This window comes from Lottia gigantea, assembly GCF_000327385.1.
Source record: "Lottia gigantea unplaced genomic scaffold LOTGIsca_5, whole genome shotgun sequence".
Classification (NCBI taxonomy): Eukaryota; Metazoa; Mollusca; class Gastropoda; family Lottiidae; genus Lottia; species Lottia gigantea.
Genome location: NW_008709715.1, coordinates 294,829 through 321,562, shown reverse-complemented (window position 1 = coordinate 321,562; position 26,734 = coordinate 294,829). Strand labels below are relative to the sequence as shown.

Sequence of the window (26,734 nt, the reverse complement as noted above, 5' to 3'; positions counted from 1 at the left end):
CTCTCTCTCTCTCTCTCTCTCTCTCTCTCTTAAAATAATATCATTGTATGGGTTGATAGAAATCTCAGTATATGGAATTTCAATATTCCAATATCCTGGAAGCGACCAGATGGCTGCATGCCTAACAATATAAAACCCTTTGAACTTTAGCACCACTAGACGTTATTCTTTAGATTAGGTTCTTTGTCTGTTTTATGCTATTGTCTCTAAACCATTATCAGATCAAGGAATGTTGGTTTGTTCTTGTGAATGTTTTAACAGATTAGACTCGATCTTTCTTCATCTAGATTTATGTTTATCCAGATTGTTACATATTTGTTTTATTATTCAAAGTAAATGTTATTGTTGGATATATTTGGGATAGGAAAGTGTAATAATGATAAAGCCATTTGTACTGGAAGAAGGTGTGCGTATTTTTCAATGAAACAAATTGAAATTGATTTCAATGCAATCGATGGTTCTCAGAATATATTAGATATGTTAAACCTTCGCCGAACATCAAATGACACGTGACCTTCATGAACAAATTTTGCTTTATTTGGCAATCTCGGACACCATTAGCTGAAAGCTTTATTACCATAAGGAGAAAACTAACGTATGTACATCCAAATCGAAGTCACTATCCATAAATTAGGGTCCGCAATCCGACATTACCAATGATGTGAAATGGAGCTCTGAACGACTCAGGATTTATATGAATGAAGTCACATTGGATTTGAAAATCATTAGGTTTATTTTCCCTGAGTTCGTGTACTTCTTGACTTTAAAATCTCAAGTGCTCTGCAACACGTCAGACATTTTTAATTTTGTATAACAGACTTACATAATCTAAATGCGTGGTGCATTATGTTACGTGTCATGTACATGGGTCTTTAGTTAAACCACACATAAAAGTATCTGTAATATATCACTGGGTAAGTGAAATGCAAACACTAAAAGTCAATCAAATACGTGATGTAACATCATTAATCCAACTTAATCCTGTTTGATTATTATCTTAATCCTACTCATTAATTATCTTTAATTGATAAATATTACATCATGACCTTGACATTTTTATAACCTTTGACCTCGAGCTACAAGACCATAATCTTAACAAACTGCCTTTGTTTTCATTGCAAGTCATTCAATGAGATATTTCAACAATCGAAACATTTAGAATATGAGTCTAAATGGATTACAATCACTTTCTTTCTTTTAAAATGTAACAAATGAGGTACTATGGAGGCAAGTATGAATATTGAACAATATTGTACCATTAATCGTTGTCAGTAATAACCTATCATGGAAAGTCCAGTAGAAAAACCATAATTTCTTCTGTTCCGCTGGAATAGAGAAGTGATGTCTTAAGGATAAGGGAACCATGTAAACTGGCTTTCTCATATAAAGTCGAAAAGTTTCACGAATAAATGACGGAACACAATATTATGGGTTTTACACAACGTTTCAACAATTTACTTTGTCATCATCAGGAGTAAACGACTCTAAAAGACAAACTGTAGAAGCATAGAAGGAAAGTTAGTATTTCTTTGAAAGAAAGGACAGTATGTTTCCTGAAAACGCAATCAAATCCTACATCTGTAATAACGGAAATGGTTTTATTTGAAGAATGTCATCCACTTACGAATCACAAGATGTTTAACTTTATAAAGAAACTACTTAATACTACTACGTGTCCTAAAGGGCGTCACATAGAACATAACTTCTTGTGAATTTTCCCTCCTTTAAAGGGAAATGGTAAACAAAGAAAACAGTGTTTATAGCACGATATTCACAAGACAGAATTTGATGTCCACTTTAAATTGAGATCGATTCTCTGGAGAGTAATTAGTTTTAAGGCCCTGGTCAACATCTTTACAAGATGAGGGCGTTTCCGGGTCAATACATCTATCGACATCTGCGATATTGGCCGAATCTATTGTTCACTTAAAATCATCTCCAATATTTCTCAACAATAGTTATATTAAAATATAATCTGCATATAAAGACTGTATCTTGGTATGAATATTATTCATGATATTAATTCATATTTTTTTTCATGTTCCATCATAACTTGCAGTCACCTTTCAGAACGTGAATTACATCTATTTAAGCTCGATATGAGTGATTATTATTCAAAAATGAATTGTTTTGAAAGACGAACAAGAGATTATCAATGCATATAAGGGACAGCTTCGTCATCTTTTGACCAATACAATATTGTACTTAAAAAGATTTTCTATTTTTTTTTTATGTGTATCGGGGACATTGATAGCTTCAATTTGCACGATTCCAATTTTCAATCAGATGTTTCTGGTTTCTGCATTTCCACTAAAACCATGTGTTTTCTGATGTCACTAATCGAAAAGTACTTTACGATATGTGACGTCAACTTTTAGTAAACTTGTAGTAGTAAAATATTTTTTACAAACATCACAGTGCAAAGGTTTCAGTATGAGTTTATCAGTAAGTTCACTTGACCCAGCAAAACATCACATTGGTAAGATTTCTTCCCGCTTTGAGTAATATGTTCAGATGCAAAACATTATTCACAAACATCTGGTTTTCTGGCAGACGTACTAAACGTAGGACGTAAAACTCCATTAATCTCATTTTCATTTGCAATTTTTGAACTAACACATGATGTATTTTGTATTTTCAGTGTGTTAAGGAATATAATTATATTAACATCTAGAATGGTTTCAGAAGAAGACAGTTCTAAGAATAGATGTTGTAGAAATGATATGGGTTATTATACAGTGTATATTACTGATTGATGTCATTAACAGAAAATACACAAATACAGGTTTGTAGCATTCTTATATCTCATGTTTTGGGTTTGGAATTTGTTTACCAGTGCTTGAATGTTTGATAAAGGGACATGGGATCAATCCTTCATAAAACGATGCCTGAGATCCAAAAACACTTTGGTGTGTTATGCTTTCCACGAAGCATGATGTTTGATCAAGTTGATGCTTGAGATCAAGAGGCAATACTTTTTTCGATTATTGATGTTTGAGATCAAGATTAAACCGCCTTGTAACAATGCTTTATGACCGAGATCAAAGTCAAACAGGACCGTAACAATGCTTGATGTTTGAGATAATTGTGAAAGTGACTATAACAAAATGCTTGAGATCAAGGTCAATTTAACTGTAACAATGCTTCATATTTAAGATCAACGAACTTGCAACGAACTGCTTTTAGCTATGATTTATGTTCGACTTGCAATAGCAATGCTTTGACCTTGATTTCAAACAGGTGTGTTGAGCAATGCTGTTTTGTTTGAGACCAAGGCCATGCCGACTTTTTACATTGTTTGGAGTTTTTGACCAAACAGACCGTTGATGATGCTTGTAATCAGTATCTTATGAAGATGTTAAATGGATGTGTTGAATGATAATCAAAGTTCACATTATTTGAATAATTATAAATTTTTATTAATATGATTTATATGAAATGTTCAATAACAATTTATTTTGATGATAGATAACGAGTATAGGTTACCAGTTCAATTATTTACCATGACCATTTAGATAAACTACACTCCAACTGAAAGAATGTGCAGCTATCCACACGTGTTAACGTTTTACACCTGTAGATATTTGTTAAAAGATACTGACCACATCATCTTACTGGCACAACGTCAAAAATGTTAAGTGTTGAAACTGTAACAGGAACCGTATGAACCTCATTTAGATTGCCTGCAAAATATAAATGTCAAACCTTAAAATGGAAAGCGTCTACAATCTTTGTTAATAGTTAGAATATATTGAAAACTTGTTAACGCACATCGATTCTATCATTATTATGGCCGTTGTATGTATCCATTTTCTTCATTATTATTAACACAATGTCGTATATGTCATGTTCTTCAATAAATTGTGATGATTTATTGAATTCTGTATTTCGTAGTATAATATTTCTGATTTTGTGAAGTACAATATAGTTCTTGATTTTTATGTATTTTATTAGTGTATTTATGTCACTAATAAAAATAGACAATCACTGATCGAAAGAGAAAATCGAAGTGTAATAATAACCTTGTTTGCTTTAAATACAGCACATGGAGTGCTATTCAAATATATCTAAGAGCAAAGTGATTTATTGTAAGAATCGCTGGCAGTAACTGTACAGGTTTGATATGAAAATCATCGACTTATTCTAGTTTGATTATACGAGCTATCTGTTATGATTTGAACAAATTGTGATTGGCTTTTAGTACTATAATCAGGATATTCTCATGGAATTAGATCTATTTAGAATCTCAAATTGGCTTTCTAAATCATGGAGGCTGGTTTGACATTTATTAGAACATTATTTGTGACATTTAAAATACAAATTACAGGCTGGTGTATCATTATATTATGTATATGAGAGGTAAAAGTGTGTACTTACACGAACCTATGAATATCTAGTTTTCCCGCCCACATTGCTTAATTTCAGCATTAATAGTAATTTTCAAAATGCTCAAATTCTGCCCATGCACGATTCACGTACTTCAGACTGTTCAAGTTCACAAGAAACCCCCCCTCCGTTCTTCACACCCATTCAATTCTAACCACTTACTGCCACATTTTCGTATACAAGGATGTGTTAGATTCTAGATTCGGCTGGAAGTTAATTATTTTCAGCAAAGTGATTCACAACCTTACCAGAGAAAATATTGACTTTTTATCTGAAAATGTATCTGATTTGATGTATATTTAACTCCGTTTTCTTCACAAGTCAGTAGTTTCATCGGAACACTAAGTAAATCAATAATTTTGACGGCTATCAGGAAGAGAATTTAATTGACTAGCGTGGACAAACATTTTATATAGAATAAATAGTATTAGTGCCAAAAGGATGATAATATTTGGGGCATTATTTAGTTTCTAGAATTATATGTAAACTATCTATCTTGATTGTTCATGGCAATTGCTTCTGATGACCAAAATTGATTTAAAGATTCATTGTACTGTAGATCATTGCACCTAAAAGATATTGCCCACTCTTCCAATAGTGAGTCTAAATTTAGCGTCTACAAATTGGATTCATTGTATTTTGAAAGCCTTTCTGCGTCCTTTAAATGTTAATGTTAAGTCTACCACCAGATTTAGACATTTGTGTTATTCCATTTGAGTTATAAATCTTGATCTGGTAATCTGCAAGAGCAGGAAACAAAACAACTTCAAATAGTCAGTTGCCACCATGAAGTCTATTCCTAGTCGGAAAAAATGTATTCAATAACGGACTTGATGTGTAGGATAACAGGATTAATTAATACACAATAATGAATTTGCATATTGACACAGTCCAAAATACTGTAACGTCCAGGTGGTTTGGTAATCAAAATAAAGCTCTTATTTCTATGTAAATATTATTGTTATAAAGGAAGTGATGTTATTTCTATCAATATCACCGTTTCCATCATCTTATTAGAAATTAATTATATTTATATATTCTCTTTTCAGGATGGCGTTGTTAACTCCCCTGAAGATATTGCTATTATCACTTGTTTCCGGTCTAGGTCGAGGTCAACTGACATGCAACGATGCTTCATGCTTGTGTTCACCAACATACTTCGACCAAGGAATCCTGTGGACCTGCAAATTACCATGGTTACGAAAGAAAAGTGTCAATTTTGAACTGTTACCTAGCAACGATTCTAAATTTTTGATAATAAGATGCGACGATATTAAAAATGAATGGAGTACGCTTTGGGATAATATGTTTAGGAGCTTACCAAAATTAATGGTGTTAAAAATAGAAAATTGTCAGATTAGTCAACTACCAGAGCTAGCTTTTGCTGGGTTGAATAAACTAGAGGAACTTACAATCAAACACACATCCTTGTCGCTGATACACGAAAACAGCTTTAGACCATTGCCTAAATTAAGACTTTTAGAACTTGTCGCAAGTGGTGTTCGACACATGCCAAATCTGTGTAACATTAAAACCCTTAGAACTCTGAATATTTCACATAATGATATTTCAAGTTATGATAAGACTGGAGTTCGATGTGACGATTCCGGTGATAATATTCCTAATCTAGAGGTACTTGATGTCAGTTACAACAGCATCGAGCACATCCCGGTATGGTTCGGAGATTCGTTTCCTAACTTAAAACGTCTGACGTCTTCTGATAACAATATAAGTGTCATCGAACAGAATACTCTAAATAAACTTACACAATTAATGTGGCTGGATCTAAGCAATAATTCGATGACTGAGTTCGAAAGAGATGTCATTCGTAATTGCTCAAATTTGCAAGTGTTAGCTTTGGGTAGCAACCCAGTTGAAACATTACCACAAGGCATAATAGCCAACCATACAAAACTTTCACATCTCTTTTTACACAATCTCTCTTTAACCGACAATATCTGGAATGAATTTTTATTGTTAAAACGTCTGGGAGAATTAAGTCTTCATTCTAATAGAATCAGTAGAATAAACAATCAAGTGATGGAAAGAATGCCTTTACTCATAGAACTTGATCTCTCCAATAACTCTATTACTTATTTCAATATATTCACATTTAAAGACCAATATCGTCTCCGAAATTTAAATTTATCTAATAATCTCATCCAATCTATTCCAAAACAAGCATTTAAATTTGTTCATAGTCTCAAGTCATTGGATTTATCTAAGAATAACATCACTGACTTCTCTAAATCCGCGTTTAAAGGATTGCGAAAACTGAAACTAGTAGACTTAAGTCAGAATAGTCTACTTACGTTGCAACCGGAAGTGTTCGTGGCACTTCCGGCATTAAGGACTTTAAATCTGTCCCATAATACGTTAACAGTGTACCCAAGTTTTCATGATATGAAATCAGTGGATATTTTGGATTTAAGTCATAACAATCTGAGTGCTGTGGATATTACCACCTTTTATGGATTATCAGCGGTGACAGACCTGAATCTTCGTCATAATCAATTGGATTATATACCACATGGTGTGTTTCAACATTGTCGTAAGTTGGAAACCTTGTGTCTGTCTGATAATGATATTCGTGATATTTCAGCTGGAGGGTTTCTTAAATTAGAGAACCTTCTAAAATTAGACCTTAGTTTTAATAAACTGACTGAAACGGTAACCGTTTTAAGCAACTTGCCTAATCTGATGGAACTGGATTTGTCTTTCAATTTTATTACCAAAGTTTATCGTGGTCAGTTTCCCGATTCAGTTCAAAAGATCGATTTATCCAGAAATGCTATCAACTATATTGCTCCGTTTACATTTAGAACAATGCATCAGCTGAAAAATGTGAGAATAGATTTTAATAATTTAACCTCGTTACCCGTGTTGTCTGTTGAGATTTCGAGAAATGCTCATCCCAAACCAACTTTTTATATTAGTGCCAATCCGCTCAGTTGTGACTGTTCTTTGTCCTGGCTTAAAGGAGTAATGGATGGTGACGCAGGAAATGTTGACCTATATCCCAATATTGTGGACATTGTGTTAGTGTTGTGTACTACCGTCTACGACTCCGATCCAAAGCCATTCCGTGTTGTGCCCCGTTCTCATTTTTTATGTTCGTATCGGGAGAAATGTGAATATAACTGCCCGTGTTGTGGTGTCGAACAGTGTTTTTGTAAATATCAATGTCCCGAGTCTTGTTCTTGTCTTATGTCGGATGATAAAACTAATATACATAAAGTACATTGTGAGAATCGTAACCTTACGTCAGTACCAGAATCTATCCCGAAAGCAGTGACCGAGTTACTTTTAGATGGAAATAATATTACATCTATTCCCGATGGTGCTTTTATTGGATTAGACAATGTTAAAACTATCTATTTAAATAACAGCAATGTTCGTTACTTTGGTAATGCATCATTTCAGGGTTTAAACGATGTAGTTGACATCTACTTAAATGAAAATGCATTGCACACAATTCCATCGTTTACATTTAATGCTCTCAATAAACTGGAACGTATCTATCTTAATAATAATGACATTCAGACCATTAAAAAAACTGCGTTTCAGGATTTACTTGCATTGAAATTGTTATCCCTCGCAAACAACTCAATACATACCATTCCTTTAGATTTTGTGAGCAACGTATCAAATAAAACAATCTTCTCTCTCGGTGGAAATCCTTGGTCTTGTGGACTCAAGTTCGTGTGTTCTTTTAGTGATTTTGTAACAACCAATTCTGGTCGAATAAAAGATATAAGTAACGTCAAATGTGCCCGCAAAAGAGCTGAGTCGGATGATATTCAATACAGCATTTCTCTTTTGGATGAAAGAGTTAAAAAGCAATGTGGTCTGAATAAAACCGAATATATAAACAGTACCATATCCAAAACCAAATCCATCGGTAAAGATATTCATATAACTGCTTTGATTATCATCTCGATTGCAACAGGAATAATAGCAGGTGTTCTTCTTATTGCTTATTGGAAACGAGATTTAATCAAAGTTTGGTGCTTTATTAAGTATGGATGGCGAGTTCATAATAATGCCGATGACGAATACGAAGAAATTCAGAGACCCTTTGATGCCTTCTTATCGTATAGTAACAAAGACCAGAAATTTGTGATAGACCATTTAGCACCTCGATTGGAACATGGTGAAAGGAAATTCAAGCTTTGTCTCCATTATCGAGATTTCCCTGTCGGTGCTTGTATTGCAGAAACTATTGTGCGCAGCATAGAATGTAGTAAACGTACAATCATGCTTATTTCTGATAATTTCTTGCAAAGTGAATGGTGTCGCTATGAGTTTCAAACAGCACATCATCAAGTTTTAACAGAGAAGAAAAACCGCTTAATTATAGTCTTACTACACGATATTAATCAAAATAAACTCGATTCTCAGTTAAAACTTTATTTCAAAACTAGAACTTATCTCAAATTTAACGACCCTTGGTTTTGGGATAAACTTTATTACGCTATGCCTAACGCGTGTTTACCATTATTAGAACGTAATGGTACCATTAAACGTGAGCGTCTTCCAATGGATGGAGTTAGTAGAACAATAAGTGTTATAACTGAAGATCTTGGTAACGATGATGCTTATGAAGTACCGTTAAACAACCATTATCAGACAATAGAATCATTGCATAATTCAGATTATAATTCATCATCCGGACATTATGAGGAAGTCAATCCTATAAACCCAAACACCATCGATCGTTATATTCCTCCACCACCGATCCCTAATAATCCACCGCCTTCACGATCCAACTCCATTTTAAAGGTTTAAGAGCATCAAATAAAGTGCTATACTTCATCTTATTCCATATTATTTCATCTCTTTCCGATTAATATTAGAAATTATATGCATTGTAATAATGTTCCATTTCTTGCCATTTGTAGTGTAGACGTCTTTAGAAGTATATATAGTAAATGCTTATCTCTTACGTAGCCGAAAGGTTTATTGTCATAGAAAGATTTATGCATTCCTTTAAATAACTCTGTGCCAAATATTTCATATTCGTCGTTTGTTAACCAATGCATATAAATAGATATCCAGCGTCTTCCATTTCAAGTATTAAATTGTTCAAATATTCTATTCGTGTTGTTAGATTTTTGTATGATTTTATTATATTGTCTTATGTCTTCCTCTCGTGACCTACTGGTCCTTAATAAATTATTTATCAGATTGTTCGGTTTTTTCATTTTTCTTTTGGAAAGAGCGAATTCATCTTTAACCAAAGAAGGTTTAACCAAACTTTAACAGAAAGAAAGAAACAATTGTATTTTTTAGTACACGAGAACCCTTTCTATCAGCTGGTTCTTTGCCACACCTCTTGGAATTGACCTTTCCCGGATTATCGTATCTTCTTCAATGTTATCTGACTTTCATACGCCGGCAATTATTACAACCCACGATCACCATTTGTTCAACGTAAGCAAGCAAAATAAATATAAATACCCAACGCTCTAATAGACTTTGCTACAGAGCCCTGTGGTATTGATAAAATGGCATATACACATATTCTTGTGAACAATCTGCTGTGTGCCATGAGTTGGCAGACCCAGTCGTAAAATGGTATCAGTACGAGAAAGTAAGGCTACCAGCTATGAATTTTTAGACCCGGGCTTTAATAATCATCCCTATGGAGAGGGGCTCAACGTTAAATTACCCCATCAGTTGCTGATATTTCATTTTATTTTTAACTCTTCGAAGATATGGCAAATCAAATTGCTTAGTAGCGTCATGTCTTACGGAATGGTGTGATTCCCAAGAATTTTTCAAATTACACGGTTTTATTCAAAAATCAAAATTCAGTTCACGTTTAACTGGGTGTGTCAATATTTACAAGTTACAAGTTCAAACTAAAACTGTCACATAATATCTAATACATGTCATCTGACATGCATATCCGTATATATTCTTTAAAACTATGATACTTTCATTTGTTTTACGGATATAATCGGCTATCAAATGATTTTGGTTATCCTGCATTGAATGATAAACCGTGTTATATATCATCGGAAGTGTCAACTTTGGTAGGTATAAGATAAATGAATTACTGAAATTAGTCATGATTTCCTGCAATGGTTAATTATAAAATTTAATTCAGCTTTATCCGTACCAAGATAAACTAATCGCCTTAACCTCGTAAGAATGTATCTCAATCGGCTTGAACTCGGACACTGATATACAGATGTGAACTATTGCCCCCTTTTCATTGTCATTCAAGAATTTCAGTTTCACTCCATTGTAATTCAGTCAGCAAAGAGTCAGCCGTTTGATGTATATTTTGCAAATCGTATAAAACATGTTTATCTGACTGCGTAATTTGTAAAAGTTTCATCACAATAGTATGTTATAGGATAATAGGATAATGTTATTGAAAGTGTAAAAAGGATGTACAAGTAAACGTGTTATTTGACAGTTTCCATTTTCTATGTTCTATGTATTTTGTTCTTTATTTCTAGTATCCATGTGGTATTCTCTAAGGTGACCTATTTAAAAGTATTTAGTTCATACTGTAGCCTATACGAATGTCCTCGGTGACATCATTTTGTTTACCGGATAAAGTTACGACGTCGTGTATATATCCATAGATAACTTACATGACCTCTCGCTATCTTGGACACATTTAGTAACACTTTGACATTAAATTAGGCTCCTAGGATATGGACAACGTGATATAAAAGTACAGGCCTTGACTTATCTTCACTTGGACGTTAATATTAAAAACAAGAACAGATGCACAGACATTTTTTTATGTTCTTATCTTAATTGCCGGTTGTATAAAGATTGGATAATACATTTATTATGTTATCATTTGGATTTTTTCAATGGACATGTGAATGAACATTTTTGTAATTCATACAACAGAGACGAAGAGATAAGGCGTTGTTCAGATATTTGACATTTTCAATGTAATGTAAACACCTAGTTTAATTAAAAATTTATTTAGAAATCAAGTTGATATTTTAAAACGTAGAAGTGACAAATCAGATTCGATCGATTCATTAAAGAGTTTCCGGTAATCGCTAGTTTATGTCGAAATTAGTGACAGATTTATTGAAGTGGTTGATAATAATACGCGGCAGTGAAACCATATATAAACAAGGATATCATGATAACAAGTTCCAGTGTAATTCTGTCCTTGATCAAGACATTATAAAAGACAGTTTGCTTCTGAAAGGATTTAAAGCGTTCTGGATACATACAGATCTTATTAAGGAAGACCGGAAAGAATGTGGTGAGTTTTAATTGTCACTATGTTTAGAAGGCTATTAATATAATAGGTTTAATTCAGTTAAAGATATGAGTATGTCAAATATTAGTGTTCTTCTGTTCGTATGCAAGAACTATTATGAATAAGAGAGTCACTGCAATGATTAAACGTTTCTTAATTTGCCATGTTCCGAACGACACTAACTTAGAATTTGTTTTGGCACACATCACAATTGAATAAAAATTTATACCTATATATTTCGAATGTCCAAATATTGATTAAGGGGTTCTCACACCATACCTATCATCAGTTGCGTATGGTTGTGAGTAACAACTGAGTTGTGAGTTGCAATCTGTACCCGTGACCACTTTCATTATACGCAACTGGTAACCACTATGTTATGAGGGCACCTTAAAATATGACAAGTTGTACGTTGCACAGTCCCAGATAGGACAGAGATTTTATGTGTGGTTGTAAACGTTTGTATGGGTATTTTGACTGCATGTTCTTTCTTTGAATGAACACACGAATTGACGCAAATGCTGAACAAAGTCTAATGATGAATGTTTGACAAGATATTTAATTGGAAACCATTTAAAAAATCAAACACTCTATCTGTTACGTATGTTGTAATTTTTTCTAGGGTACTGATTACCGTTTTGGTAACTCTGATTCTTCCAGTAGTATGTCTACCAGACTCGGCAAATATGTGCACGGATAATCCAGAATGTCATTGTCAAGATAATGGAAATGGTACATTAACAGCGATTTGTGATGTGTATCAACTATCAAATACAATATACAATTTACCAGAAACCATCAACAGTCTCATTATAAAGTGTATTTTATCAGAAAATCAAACCATATCAAACAGTTTATTTGATAAATTCACCAATCTCACATATTTCTCACTTGAACAGTGTCATTTTTATCACATTGAATCTTATACTTTTGATATAGTTTCATTGAAAGCTGTAACAATCCGAAATTGTGGAATCAAAAACGCAACATTAAGGATGAATTCTTCCTCGTTACAATCAGTGGAGATAACTAATTGTAACATTACGTCATTTCCGGAAATATCTAACATTGTGGATTTATCTTATCTCAATGTCTCATTCAATAAACTTGCTGATTACGGATCGTTTGAAGCAGAATGTGAAAGAGAAAATAGTGTTTTATCTGAACTAGATCTTAGTTATAATGAGTTAAACAGACTTCCCGTTCTGTCAAATTGTACCCTGTCTTTGAAAACATTTAGATTTTCTCGCAATCCGTCTACTGAGATTGATATTAATTATTTCCACAACTTCGAGTCCTTGCAAATTTTGGATTTATCCGAAACTCCCTTAAACAGTGATATTTCGTCGATGGATACCTTGACGAATTTAACTACCTTGAAACTCTACGGAAATGGCCAGATCTTCAGTTCAAATTTACAAACGTTTCCTTTTTTGGTCGAACTGGAACTAAGGAATTTTGTGGCACCGGAAGGCAACATCTTGAGTAACATATCATCTCTTACACACTTAGTATCATTAACCTTAGTATCGTTTAATATTAAAGATATTCAGTTAGCGACGTTTGACAATATGACACAGCTAAAAGTATTGGATCTTTCCCGGAATAGCATCAGATTGTTAAGAAGAGGAGTCTTTGATAGTCTGACACACTTGAAAATATTAGATTTATCATATAATAACATTGGAAGCATCTTTTCAGGAGCAATAACTCCACCAAGTCTCATCCATTTGGACATTTCATCAAACCAAATTACTTATGTCTCTTCTCAAAGTTTTGACGACTTGACAAACTTGAGAATGCTAAATTTATCATATAACAAAATCTCATCCTTACAAAATAATACTTTCAACGATTCGGTTTTCCTGCAGAATTTGTTTCTGAATAACAACCGTATGAAATCTTTACCATCTTTCGTGCAGCTCGAACAGCTTCTTCATCTGGACCTGAAGAACAATCGACTGACCTTCCTCGCTGAAGATACTTTTAATGGTTTAAAATCCTTACTAGGTATGAGCTTACGTAATAATAACATCACGGCTTTACCGTCGAGATTATTGAAGGATTCATCAAAAATAACATTTCTGGATTTCTCTTATAATTTAATTCAGTTTATCGAAAAACATCCTGATTATTCCACACCATGGGGACACCTGTCCGAATTAATCTTGTTAAGGTTGGATAATAACAAGATAAGAACACTCAATGATGAACTTTCGTATTTTACTAAGTTACAATTTCTGTTTTTAGACAATAATTTATTATCTAAAATTTTACCAGATATGTTCCCGTCATCTTTGGTAGGCTTGGAACTTTCATATAATCACATTTCATATTTTAGTAATATCTTTAGAAAGTTAACTCAATTACATACTCTCAGTATTCAGGGAAATTATCCATATTTAACTCGTGTTCCTTTTATCAGCTTGTGGGTAACATCTAAAATCAAACCGACTGTGTTCATTGGTTTTAATGAATTTCAATGCGACTGTAATATGGAATGGCTTAAGGTGTTGACACTTCCCGATTTTGAGCTTCCTACAGAATATCGGTATTTACCAACTTTTGTTGACTTAACTGAAACATATTGCAAGAATCCAGGACCAGGTTTGATTAGATTAACGGATTATCCAGCTACGGAATTCGTGTGTTCTTATGAGAAGGATGAATTTGAATGTCCATTGGATTGTATTTGTTGCCAATTTGCCGGTACTGGAAAGTGTTCGTGTGCTTATTGGTGTCCAGTGGATTGTATTTGTAGAAAAGCCACAGAGATGTTCCGGAAAAATGAGATAATGTGTCGTAACAAGAATAAAACAACCATACCCCCGGCGTTGCCACCGGATTCCACCACAATTGATCTATCTAGTAATAACATTACCGTGCTTGACAATAATTCATTTCCATCTCTTCCACAGCTCGAACATCTATATCTGAATAATAACAATATCAATAGTCTATCAACAGGTTGCTTCGATGGAGTAACAAATCTAGTCACTCTATATCTCAATGATAACAATATCACTGTTATCCTATCTGGAATATTCAGCAGGCTTGGATCTCTACAGAAACTATATCTTCATAATAACAATGTAGTCAAAATATATCAGGATAGTTTTGTGGAGCTCAATTCCTTGAAATCTCTAACCTTACATTCTAACGATTTGGATAGCGTGGAATCATTAAAATTTATGTATTCTTTATCGGGGAACGTAACTCTCTCACATAATTCTTGGAGCTGCGAGTGTGATTTTATGGACTCTTTCCTAGATGTGATAGTATCAAACGCTTTAAAGATATCCGACATTTCAGACATGACGTGTTCATGGCCAGATGAAACAATCATTCCAGCTAATATAACACTGGATGATAACCAGGTTCAAGTTTTAGATTTCGATTATCGTTCTTGGTGTTCAAATAACACTGTAATATTTAATAACACTAATATAAGACAAGTGATTGCATATGATAACAGGTATATCGGTACCATTATCGGACTTACATTATTGTCCATATTTCTTATAACGTTAGGCATCGTTCTGATCTGGAAACGACGGATTATACAAGTTATTGTTTATGATAAGTTCGGTGTTCGTCTTCCAGTACCAGTTGATGTTGCCAAAGAACAACGCGAGTTTACGTATGACGCATTTATTTGTTTTGGTGAAAACGAAGAGAATTTCGTTGTACACGAATTGATTGAAAAACTAGAAAATGAGAAAAAGTTCAAACTATGTTTAAATTTTAGAGATTTTCCTGTTGGTGAATCTAAAGCCGATTGTATTGTAGAAGCTGTTGATAACAGCAGAAAGACTATCCTAATTGTATCTAAAAGTTTTCTACAAGATGATTGGTGTAAATTTGAATTTCAAACTGCACATCACGTTATGTTAACGGAACATGCCGAGAATTTGATCGTTATTTTGAAAGAAAAGATTGATGACGATTTACTGGATCCCGATCTACGTTTATTACTGAAAAGACGAACATATGTTGAATATGGGGATCCATGGTTTTGGGAAAAACTGTATTTTGTTATGCCAGATCCTAAAATCGTTGGAAAAGACAATAAGGGTTTAAATGTGGGTGACATTGAATTTGATATTGTTGATAATAAGGTATAATAAATACGATGTGTGTACTGCTGCTTTCTGTTTTTCTAAATTGATTTCTGATCAGCAATTCACAAAATAAAATCTACCCAAGGCATATACTAGGGTTAAGACCTACTAGATAAAACAAAAACCTTTGACGTATTTTACTGACTTTTTTCAACATCATCACATAGTAGAGAAAATCAATTAAAGTTATAATAATACAGTACAGGCTACATCCTCTGTTTTGTTGGTTTGTTAGTAACGAGTTATCTCCCATGACACATAAACAGGGACACTGATAACATCAATTTGCACCATTCCAATTTTCAAACAGACCTTTGTGGTTTCTACAATTCCACTAAAACTAAATGTTTGGTGAAGTCACTAATCGCGAAATATGCTTTATCACTATATAGAAACATCGAAATATACTCGGTTAATCGATACACACTCCAACATTAATTGTGTCGATACCCTTTTCTCTCACATTTTCACAATCCATCTGTCATAAAACAAATTTATTTAATCCGAAACGAATCGTACAAAATATATTAAGTCTAAGTATAATTATAGGTGCACAATTTATCAAGGTGGATTGTCCAGAAGATCATAAATTAAAAATACGTTAAGATGATTTTAAAAAACATTGTTTTTCTAATCCAATAAAGCAGTTATCAATATCTCACATTAATCGCTAAATTTATGAATATATACACTTAACATAAATTAAGAATTAGATTAATACATACATTAAATAAAGTATAAACATTAAATTGCTGTAATAGAAAATGCGAAGATTTAAAATCCTCAAGCTTGAGATTGCTGACAGACAGAACATGTCAGAAGACACTGGTTATTAATATAGACCGGGGTTAAATGAAAAAGTACATGTACATCGTTTACACGCTTGCTGTCTCAATAAGTACTTTTTCAGCATGGCATACATGAACCCTTCTTGGGTAACTCTATCATTGGCAACCGATTTGAATCAGTGTTCTATACTTAAGGTGCAGACTGGTTAGGTTCTGGAGTAATATTTTATTCTATATATCTAATATTAGGAAGAGTATCAAACCGAACATCATCACGCAGATATTCCACAGTAGAGTTATTGTTATTGATGGTAATCTCACCAGGTGGTACCACTGTTGAAATGTTGTCAGCACCATAACCTGGATTCTCTAAACCGTTAATCCCCACTTCATTCTGTTTTGGCCTGGAAAGGAAAAAATAAATCATATGTCTTTAAGATACCTATGGACATCGTGGAACGTTTCCAATGTTTCTAAAGTTTTTATGTCCATGTAGAAAATTGGTCATTTGAGTATTCACGACTGAAAGTTTGCTAAACTACGTTAAAACATTTGAATTCTCTTGTTGGGAGTTTTTAATTCTGTCTGGAAGCAGAAATTAATGACAAATTGCTAATTGTGGATTGAAAATCTGCAAGATCTACGTTAAATTATTCTGATCGTAACGAATCATTTGGGTTTGTCCTCGTATCATTATTTATACACAATGTGCATCATTTTACCGCATAAAAATACAAAAACCGACTTGAAAAATGCCCGGTCCTCACAGCCTAAAACAAACAACATAGTTGTTGAAGTTTAATTGCTTCATTACCTTCTCTTAAAAATAAAGATGATAAAAGCAACTATCAGAAGAACTAGACACAAACCAGCTACACCACCAACAAGACTGCCCACAAGAACATTTTCATTTTTTTCTTCGCCTAGATAAGAAATAACATCAGAAAAATGCTCCGAAGATTGCTTTCAAGCTGCACGTTGCTCTTTGCAAAAGAACTAGTCAAATCACACGGTGGTGCGATTGTTTTTTAAGAGCTGATCAAATTACACATGCAGAGGACAAAAGACACAAAAAATTTGGTCATTTCTCCATTATAAGGTAACGAAATATAATAATATCAATTTTAGCTTCTTCTTGCGATTTGAAATTGAAAGCTGAAAAACTCAACGTTCTGAAAACTGCAATCTGTTAACGAGAAACACAAAATCCTTGGACCTCGTACAAATTATAATTTTCAGCAATGTTGAAACCCCAATGTGTTGTCTTCAACCGCAACGATGGCCCGTTTTCATCAAACCGGTACGGATCGTTATCAGCAAGGTAAGTTATCAATCAAACTGGCATTTTGAATTTGAACGCCGAAATCTATTATATTTGATTTATTTAATCAAGTAGTAATTATCCAATACCCTTTATTTGAGCATTATCATATTCTTCTCTTGTTTGACTGTTGGCTTCTTCTCCTAGGAAATCTTCTTTACCTTCAGTTACTTCATTCAACATAAATCTTTCCGTAGTTTGTGCCGAAATCATAGTCGTTGACTCGATTGCACCTGGAATATTTTAAGAACGTTTATGAAACATGTCCTCATTTCGATTGTCAAAAATTGTAAAAAAAATAGCATTGAAAGGATAGCGGGACCTTAATGGGTTTTTAAAAGGTTTTGTAGGTGTATCGAGCACACTGATAGCATCAAATTGCTCCATTCCAATTTTCAATCCGGCGTCTTCGGTTCCACTAAAACTAAGTGTTTGATGACGTCACTAATCGCAAAATTTACTTTATCACATTAGCAACACTTAGTTTTAATGAAACCGCAGACGTCTGACTGAAAATTGGAATGGAGCAATTTAATGCTATCAGTGTCCCATAAAAATTACACATACACATAAAAATTTTAGAAAATCTCTTTAGGTCGTTAGTACACAATATATTCAGTGCTTTTTTTTAATAATATTTGACAATGGGGATGATGATTCATATTATGAAAATGAGTCTCGTCAGGCTAATCAGATTCAGAAAAGGAGGATGTAAAAAACCATCTTATTTAATTTCATCAGGGGGTGAGTGAAGTGTTCTGGAATTGCCAAACTCTACCGTCTACGAAATTAGCAGCATAGTGATAATATCACAGTTACACATTTATTTCTGTTTAGTTCATCCGATCTCGCATGCAGATATTAAATCATATGATTAGGTTTCAATAAGATTAAAGTTACAATAATAATTCAATACTTACTTTCATTAAATTCATCACTACATCTATATTTTACTGTAATTATGTGCCCAGAATCGTATGTGTGTAATCTATTATAACCTAAAAAAGACAAGAGTTCCTTTCAATATCTCTCAAACCATGTCAAGTTAAGTATGTTCTTATAATAGATCGTCATCACTTTTGGTATACATGTAAATAACATAATCGAGTATTGAACTTTCCTTCTAAAGTGTGAAATATAATTAAAGATAGGTTTCTTTATTTTTTTAGTGTCAAATTAAGCAAACTGTTTGATTGGTGTTGGTGTTCATAATGAAATATCATGTATTCGTATTCTAATGGCATTTTATTAAGAGTTCTAACCAATAAATGCTCGTGTATGTACAGTCTGGATAAACAAAAAAGACTTTGACCTTTCTTGATCGGTCACTTATTGGAATTCTGCTGGTAATTCTCTTCTAATTTAGCTAATTAATGGTATTTTTGCAAGTCATTAGAACCCATCTTTAAGCTCTTGCTAATGTTAATATCTGCTTAATGTCAATGTCAACCCATTACGAAATCCCTCTAATACTTTGTCATCATTAATAACTTGTTGTCAATGAAATCGCTCTAGGCCCTATTCAGGCCTACAAACTTCTGTGATACAGGAATAGTGCCTAATGAAGTCAAGGTATTAGACGAATGAACGAAACGCCCCTATATTATACTTACCGGATACAACAATGTAGACATCAGTATTAGGCAGAGTGGTAAATGTTGAATATCCTATCACAGAATAGTGAACATTGGATTTCATCAAATTCTGATGAATTCGAAAGCTGGTGCCTTTTGTATTAGTTTGGAAAAAGTTATAAAGATAAGAAACGATAGAATAGGTACAATAATTAGGTTTCATTCCATCAATAACCACTTGTAAGGAGCTCATTTCCTTCCAACCTGAATCACCAGATGGTTTGATTGTCGGTTCTGAAAATAAAAATTACATTGTAATAGATTAGATTACATCAAAAGTTATGTCATGGTTATCAAACCTAAAGTTATTGAGTGGAACGAATATTTCACGAGTTATAATGTAATGATGTACAACTTAACGGTCGGGTAAGGTCAACCTGTAGAATATGTAAACAAATATGTTCAACTGAAGCCAGCAACTTGTGGGACCTGGACTCTATCAATTTCAAGATTAGAAGACCTGATGTCATGGTTGCTGTTGAATCCATCATGGGTAATCTTCAATTGAATTGAATTAATTGAATAATAAGAAATCCATATTTACCATCAATACATCTATAGTTTATTTCAGAATAGGAGCTAATATTTTCATATGCGAAGTTTTTGTACCGTTTACAATAACTCAGATCACCGACGGAACCTTTCAGAGTACATTTTGTTTTACCACAACATCTCATAGGTGGACCGTATTCCAAACCTTGATAAAGTTCCAGGCAATCATTTTTATAATACTTGCAGCATTCTTCTTTACAATCTTTACATGTATTATCCTTTAGTGTAAAACCGTGATAAGCAGATGAGATGTCAATTTGTTGACCACTTGGACATGATAAGTTATGTTCATCGCATCTTGGACATGTAGAACTTTTAATACCTGGAATATCATTACATAAAATACAAAATAATCATTATGCTGGTTTATTGGAATCGTGTTCTCTAGAGTCATTGTGTTCGCCAGTAACATCTTCACATGGTGGTCGGAAGAATTCTGGTGGCGGGAAATAGGATCGATTTATATGTGTTTTATAGAAGCCTGCTGTGGTCATTTTCTGCTCCCGACTTCTCTCACAAGAAAAAGCCAATAGTTGACACTCTTAATCGCACGAAATAGTACCACCATTTTGAACAGTTATTTTGATTTTTAAATTCAGTGGATTTGAAGATGAACCTGCCAATTTCTCCAATGGTTTCAATCTCTCGATCTCATGCTTTCCCATCTTACAGTATAAAGATATAATATAATTAAATTTTAATTTTACTTTTTGTATAATTATTTATTACTTACCATTTGATAATTTAACAACCGTCAGAATTAATAAAAGGACAACAAAGGTATCTGTTACTATAAATCTCTTCATCACGGTAAGCCAGTCAACTGTGAATAAAATTTTCAGATTAAAGTAGGATTAGATTAGGTATGGTGCTCGATGTGATATTATCGTAACTATCGATATACATGTACATGTATCAGGAAATATAAAAAGCACATACGCGGGGTACATTTCAGATACAATTGTCCTCTTCTATATTCTAGTGTATCCACATTCCCACAACATACGCCGTAGCGGATACCGTACCTCGTTCATTTCCACTTCAACAACAAATTAATGCCCCAAAAACATGTATAATGTTTTAACAAATTGTTGAGACGTTCGTTAAAGGTTACCAGCACAAAGCAAAATATTTTCTACTGTTACGAGCAGTCAAAACTATTCACCAATGTTCTTCCAAATTTATGAAGTTTCTGAAGTCATATTTCACTCTATATTAATTCTTATTGTTTACTATAAATAATACTATTTGACGATGACAAATTTCACGGTAGTACCAACCAAGGAGCTTTAATAAACCTCATTGATACCTACCTATACCAAGCAAAACAACGTAATAAATATATACTCACGGACACTCACGGTTATGAAATCAAGTTATATTTAGACCTTCGCTAAGAGGGAGTAAGGACGATCTCCTTAATTGTTGATTATTGGGGCTTGAGATGTTATGCAGTTTATTTTTAGGTTCATAATATCTTAACTAAAAAATGAAAAATAGAACATTTCCTTGTGTAAGAAGCTATTGTGTGTGTCGATGTGACATTACCAACGGTCTATAGACTTTTAAATTACTGAAATGACATGAGCAGCTTAATATGTTTTGTCGCAGTTTGATGTCTACCATTGCTTTAACAATTCCTGCAATTCCACTAAAACTAAGTGTGTTGAAGAGCGTTTTGTGATATACAAGCATATTTTGTTTAGTAACGTCTTCAAACATTCATTAGAAAACCTTTAATAGTGATAGCTGTACATTTTAGTGGAATTGTAAAAAGGATAGATTTTGTCTGATTTTGTTGTGAAAAGTGAAAATGAGATCTGATTAGTTGGTACCGATATATTTAAAGACAAAATGCTAATTGGCATAATTTGTGCAAAAACTAAATGAAACTGGTATGCATCCTATATAGCCCCCCAAATTACTATTAATATATGTGGTTTCTAAACACTAAACTTACTCAAAAACAAACCTGGTTTACATAAGGATAAAACGTGTGCTATTGTATCTAGGTAATCACTATGCTCAACAGAGCCTAATGAAGACTAAACTATCATGGTTTACTACTTACTCCCTATTAAGCTTTAATATTGAAACTTGAAACTCTTCTTTTATATAAACTCTACTCGAATCATCGTGTGGTTTGCAAGTAAAATTAGATGGATATTTACGTCTTACTTTTCTGCACCTGATAGGGATAATAAAGGACAATGGCGTACAGAGAGCAGGGTAAGAGCTAGTCCGAAATATCTGCCTATATTCAAGCCTCTGATATGTATTTTGACAGTAATCGACTGGAGTAGAGTTAGAAAAATAGGCCCTGTTTAATGAGCATTTCCCACACCTCCGAAAATGCGTTTGTTCAAAATATATACATATTACATAATATTAAATAACATTTACGATGACTATAAATTAGTGTTGGGCATCATTGTAACTTTCATTTTGTTAGCATCACGTGACCCTGTGACCCTTGAACTCCTGGTTGCGAACGCATCTTTAAAAGGCTGACGAGGGACGTAACATGAATGGTGTACGGATCGAGAAAATGATGGCATGACTGAACCACAACATTCACGATGACTTTAAATTAGTGTTGGGCATCATTGTAACTTTCATTTTGTTAGTATCATGCGACCCTGTGACCCTTTAACTCCTGGTTGCGCACGCATCTTTAAATGGCTGACGAGAGACGTGACATGAATGGTGTAGAAATCGAGAAAATGATGGCAAGACTGAACTACAAAAATACTCATCTTTCCAAATATATGTGGGTTGTGCAGATATGAGATATCTAAATAGGTTTAAAACCCTGGGGAGATGCGGAATGTCTCCATTTAACAGGGCCTTTTTTCTGTCTCTACACCGGCCGATATTTGTCCAAATAGTCTGGCTGGAATAGAGACCGATTATTCGGTCTAGGTAGGGGTATATTGGCCAACTCTTTTTCGATTTACAAATCGAAGACGTGCACAGACGGTTCCAACAGAGCGAGTATGCGATATTTACATGTCAGTTCCCCATACCCGCACTACAAATATATTCATATTACTGCAACAGACACATATTATTAGTTCCGTTATTTAATATTATTAGTTGTTTCCTAGGTTAGGGGACAGGGTATACGTTCATCTTTGCAAAGGTGTTCCAAACGAAAAGAGCATGTAAATAATATCTCGGATTATCATATCATCATTGCTTGATAAAGACGAGAATATCAGTGTCTCGATGTGGAAAATTAATTATTGTTCATATACACGTTATTGACTCCCCAATTACTAAATGCCACCCAAGGAAGCTCACAGATCAACGGAAATAACTTTACTTAATTACTTAACATGTTTTATTCAGTAATTTCAAGGTGTACAAGCATATATTTTTTATATAAAGATTATGCGAATTAGTACGAATCATAGCGAATGAATACATTTACACAATACACAATTTATTAACTATTTCAGTATCAGATTTACTTTACCATATGGAAAAAAGTCTTGGCGAATTTATCTTTAAAATAACATGCTTACAACGTTGTTTTACCACGAGCATACACTGTCTTTACGCCACTATGTATGTGCACGAAATGGTTAATACTAATTCATTTGGTCTTGATGTACTAAAGTAAAGTAGGGTTGTCGACCGTGAAACGTACTTAGCATGAAACGAGTTTTGAAAGTTCATGTTCATCTTCATTGTATTGGATTTAACAAGATCGCGCGAAAACGGCCTTAGCTTAGTGGAAAATGTGGTCCGAGAACTCATGTTCCATTTCATTTGCAAATTATCTGCATGTTAATGGACTGGTTTTGAAAGAGCCACCAAGGGTGGCAGAATCTAATCAAACATCGTTACAATGGGGAAACATAATTTAACAAGTAATTGTCAGTCGATGTTCTGTGTTTCGACAACGTAAGCTTGGTGAATGTTCCTATGCAGTTTAGAGACACAACTGCTATTAACCACTTATACGTGAAATCTCTCATTGTCAACTTTGGTGTTTATTTTAACTTTAAACTCTCAGTGACTATTTTTATTCGCAGAAATTGCCCCCTTCATCTCGCACAAAGAGTAATGATGAGAACTTCGTCATATGTCCAATAACTTCGGCACATTTCAATAACATTTGATACTTTGCTTTGCTTTACAATGTTGACTAAGTTAGTCTTTGATGTTTAGAATTATTTAAATTATGAAACTGAAAGGGTCATGTTATGAAAAGTCCTTTGATGGAAGAGATGAAATGATTATAAAAGTCGTGATAAGTTAAAATAATTTGAAAAAGTTAGTAAAACGATACCGTTTCTAACAATTTTTGATGAATACCGTTAATAATGTTCAAATACCCAATCCTAAACATCACAAGTCTAGACATAATACATTGTCAAAAGAATCAAAATTTGGTAAACTGACTTGCCAAAGATACAATTTAGATACAAAATATTATTACGAAAATATTGTTTTAAAAAGTGATTCGATGACTTCAATTCCCATCAAAATTTAATGTCGTGGTCATTTTACGATGTCTTCAGCGGATAGTTCTTTTACTGACCGATTCTGCGTTTTACCGACAAGTTCAGTAGAATCAAGATCTTTCAAGTCATTTGAAATGTTGCACTCAACTTGTTGACCTGTTGCTTGGTACAACTGAAACAGTTTTACCGACAATCTCTTTTATTGTAGACGAATAGTTTACCAATAGCATCGTAACCGACACAAGAAAAAAAAAATGGTAATGTCTGGAGCCGTCGTTAGAACCGTCTGGTTAGCCGGTTACCTTGTGTAGTTATGATGTTATATGTCATATGGTTGCAGCCATTACCGCCTTTTACCGACCGATTCCGCGTTTTGCCGACAAGTTCATTAAAAAATAGGGGGTGTGACACCTCCACACCTCCTCGTACTCTACGCCCTTGTATACGATGTTTCAGAGCTAAATAAAATGGGCTATGGTTGAAGAGTGTAAAGTGATGTTGATGTTATGTTCTTTTCTTATAGTCAAATCTCCCTTCCACTACGCTTTGTATGGAATCTTTCAATCCAATCGACTTGAGCGCTATACATTTCAGGAACGTGTAGCCAACAGCAACATTCTTATTAAGTTGATCAGACACGGCAATATACTATGGTCCAGAGCTGTAGAAACAGAGACTATGATTGTAAAGTAGATGTTATATTTTTTACCTATCATTGACCTAAGAATGCAGATCCAAATTCTAGATCTATACTTCTGTTGTAGGTTTGGTTCATCTCCATCTTCTTAGTGAAAATATGTAGCATTGGAGAAAAAATCATTTCAATCTTTTTTACTTATTTTGGATAAGGATTTTAAATCATGCATATATAATTGAAAACAGGCGTCGCACCCTGAGAAAACTGAGAACTTATGCTGAGTTTATCTCTCTGTAATTACTGAATTCGAAGAAAAAACAAGTATTTTTCATATAAAATTGTTTATCTCATATCAACATGTAATTTCAATCTAGATGTTAAAAATGTTTTTGAAGTTGGATTAGGAATTCGTTTGTTTATATGTTACCTTTGTGTTTCGGGGCGTTTTGTTTAAACTGACACTTTCAAAGTCTGTGAGGGCTGGCATTTGTGACAATCTTTTCAATTTTCAAATACCAAATTGAAAGATAAATTTAAACAATAGTGTTGGGTAAAATAACGTGTATATCCGTGACTGTTTATTGTGAGTTAGATGTTTGAAAAATGTTGATAGGTTAGACTAGCATTGTAATTCTAGTTTTATTCAATTACTACAACAAATATACTACATTTTATCATTACATATCAAATCAGCAACACTGGTAATCTTGGCTCACTATTCTTTCCGTCTGCATTTTCCAACTTCCCTGCAGATTCTTCCCGTGTACATTATCCCTATTCCCTGCAGATTCTTCCCGTGTACATTATTCCTATTCCATGAGGATTCTTCCCGTGTACATTATCCCTATTCCCTGCAGATTCTTCCTGTGTACATTATCCCTATTCGCTGCAGATTTTTCCCATCTGCATTAACCCTATTCGCTGCAGTTTTGTTCCCATCTGCATTTACCCAATTCGCTGCAGATTATCTCGCCTGCATTAACCCAATTCGCTGCAGATTCTTCCAGTCTGCATTAAACCAAATTGCCTTAAGAAAAAATTAAGACGTAAAATGCCCATTAATATCATTTGTTAATTAGTCAACCCTTTCAAAACTGTTAAATTAATGCAACGCCAAGGAAAAACCAAACCATATTTCATCGTGTTGTTAAAAGGTTAGCCTGCTGTGAGATACACCCCAATAAAATTGCAATTTATTGGAACCGTAAAAATCTAAGCTTTTAAAATTAAGCTTTTCCAAAGTTACCTCCCTTGACAGTAAGAAATATAAGCATATTTGACAATGTAAAGGTGAATGCACAGCCATCATTTATTACCTATAATCTATCACCTATACTTAAAATTATGGGAAAATGCTGTAAAGAGTAAAGAGAATGGTCGGAATTTCATATTACGATATTTTTATCTTAGTAATCAACATAATGTAGAGTAGTGGTTGTTGAAACAGTAAATGTTTGAAATATCGGAGTAGGTTTATTTTTAAAGACAGAAAATATGAAAAGAAGATGCGATTGTGTACAAGTTGTTATAGTAAAGAAAGGTTGGGGCGTAATGTTAACTATTTTAGCTTCTACTAATTT

General features: G+C 33.6%; 3 protein-coding genes across 3 annotated transcripts; 2 read left to right on the top strand and 1 right to left on the bottom strand.

Annotated features, from left to right (window-relative positions):
• Positions 1 to 5,541: 5,541 nt before the first annotated feature.
• On the top strand, positions 5,542 to 8,871 carry LOTGIDRAFT_182816 (hypothetical protein; the record flags this gene model as incomplete). Its single annotated transcript, XM_009061733.1, has 1 exon — positions 5,542 to 8,871. A coding segment is annotated over exon 1 (3,180 nt), but the record flags the coding sequence as incomplete, so codon positions are not given.
• A 2,692-nt stretch (positions 8,872 to 11,563) lies between these two features.
• On the top strand, positions 11,564 to 15,758 carry LOTGIDRAFT_228902 (hypothetical protein). The gene is made up of 2 exons (XM_009061732.1): positions 11,564 to 11,632; positions 12,252 to 15,758. The coding sequence occupies exons 1-2, from the start codon at positions 11,628 to 11,630 to the stop codon at positions 15,751 to 15,753; spliced, it is 3,507 nt and encodes a 1,168-aa protein (XP_009059980.1). The 5' UTR covers positions 11,564 to 11,627; the 3' UTR covers positions 15,754 to 15,758.
• Positions 15,759 to 15,879: 121 nt separating this feature from the next.
• Positions 15,880 to 20,851, bottom strand: LOTGIDRAFT_228901 (hypothetical protein; the record flags this gene model as incomplete). Its single annotated transcript, XM_009061731.1, has 7 exons — positions 15,880 to 16,942; positions 17,353 to 17,459; positions 17,947 to 18,092; positions 18,780 to 18,857; positions 19,473 to 19,727; positions 20,158 to 20,367; positions 20,779 to 20,851. The coding sequence occupies 7 exons, from the start codon at positions 20,849 to 20,851 to the stop codon at positions 16,765 to 16,767; spliced, it is 1,047 nt and encodes a 348-aa protein (XP_009059979.1). The 3' UTR covers positions 15,880 to 16,764.
• Positions 20,852 to 26,734: the final 5,883 nt, after the last annotated feature.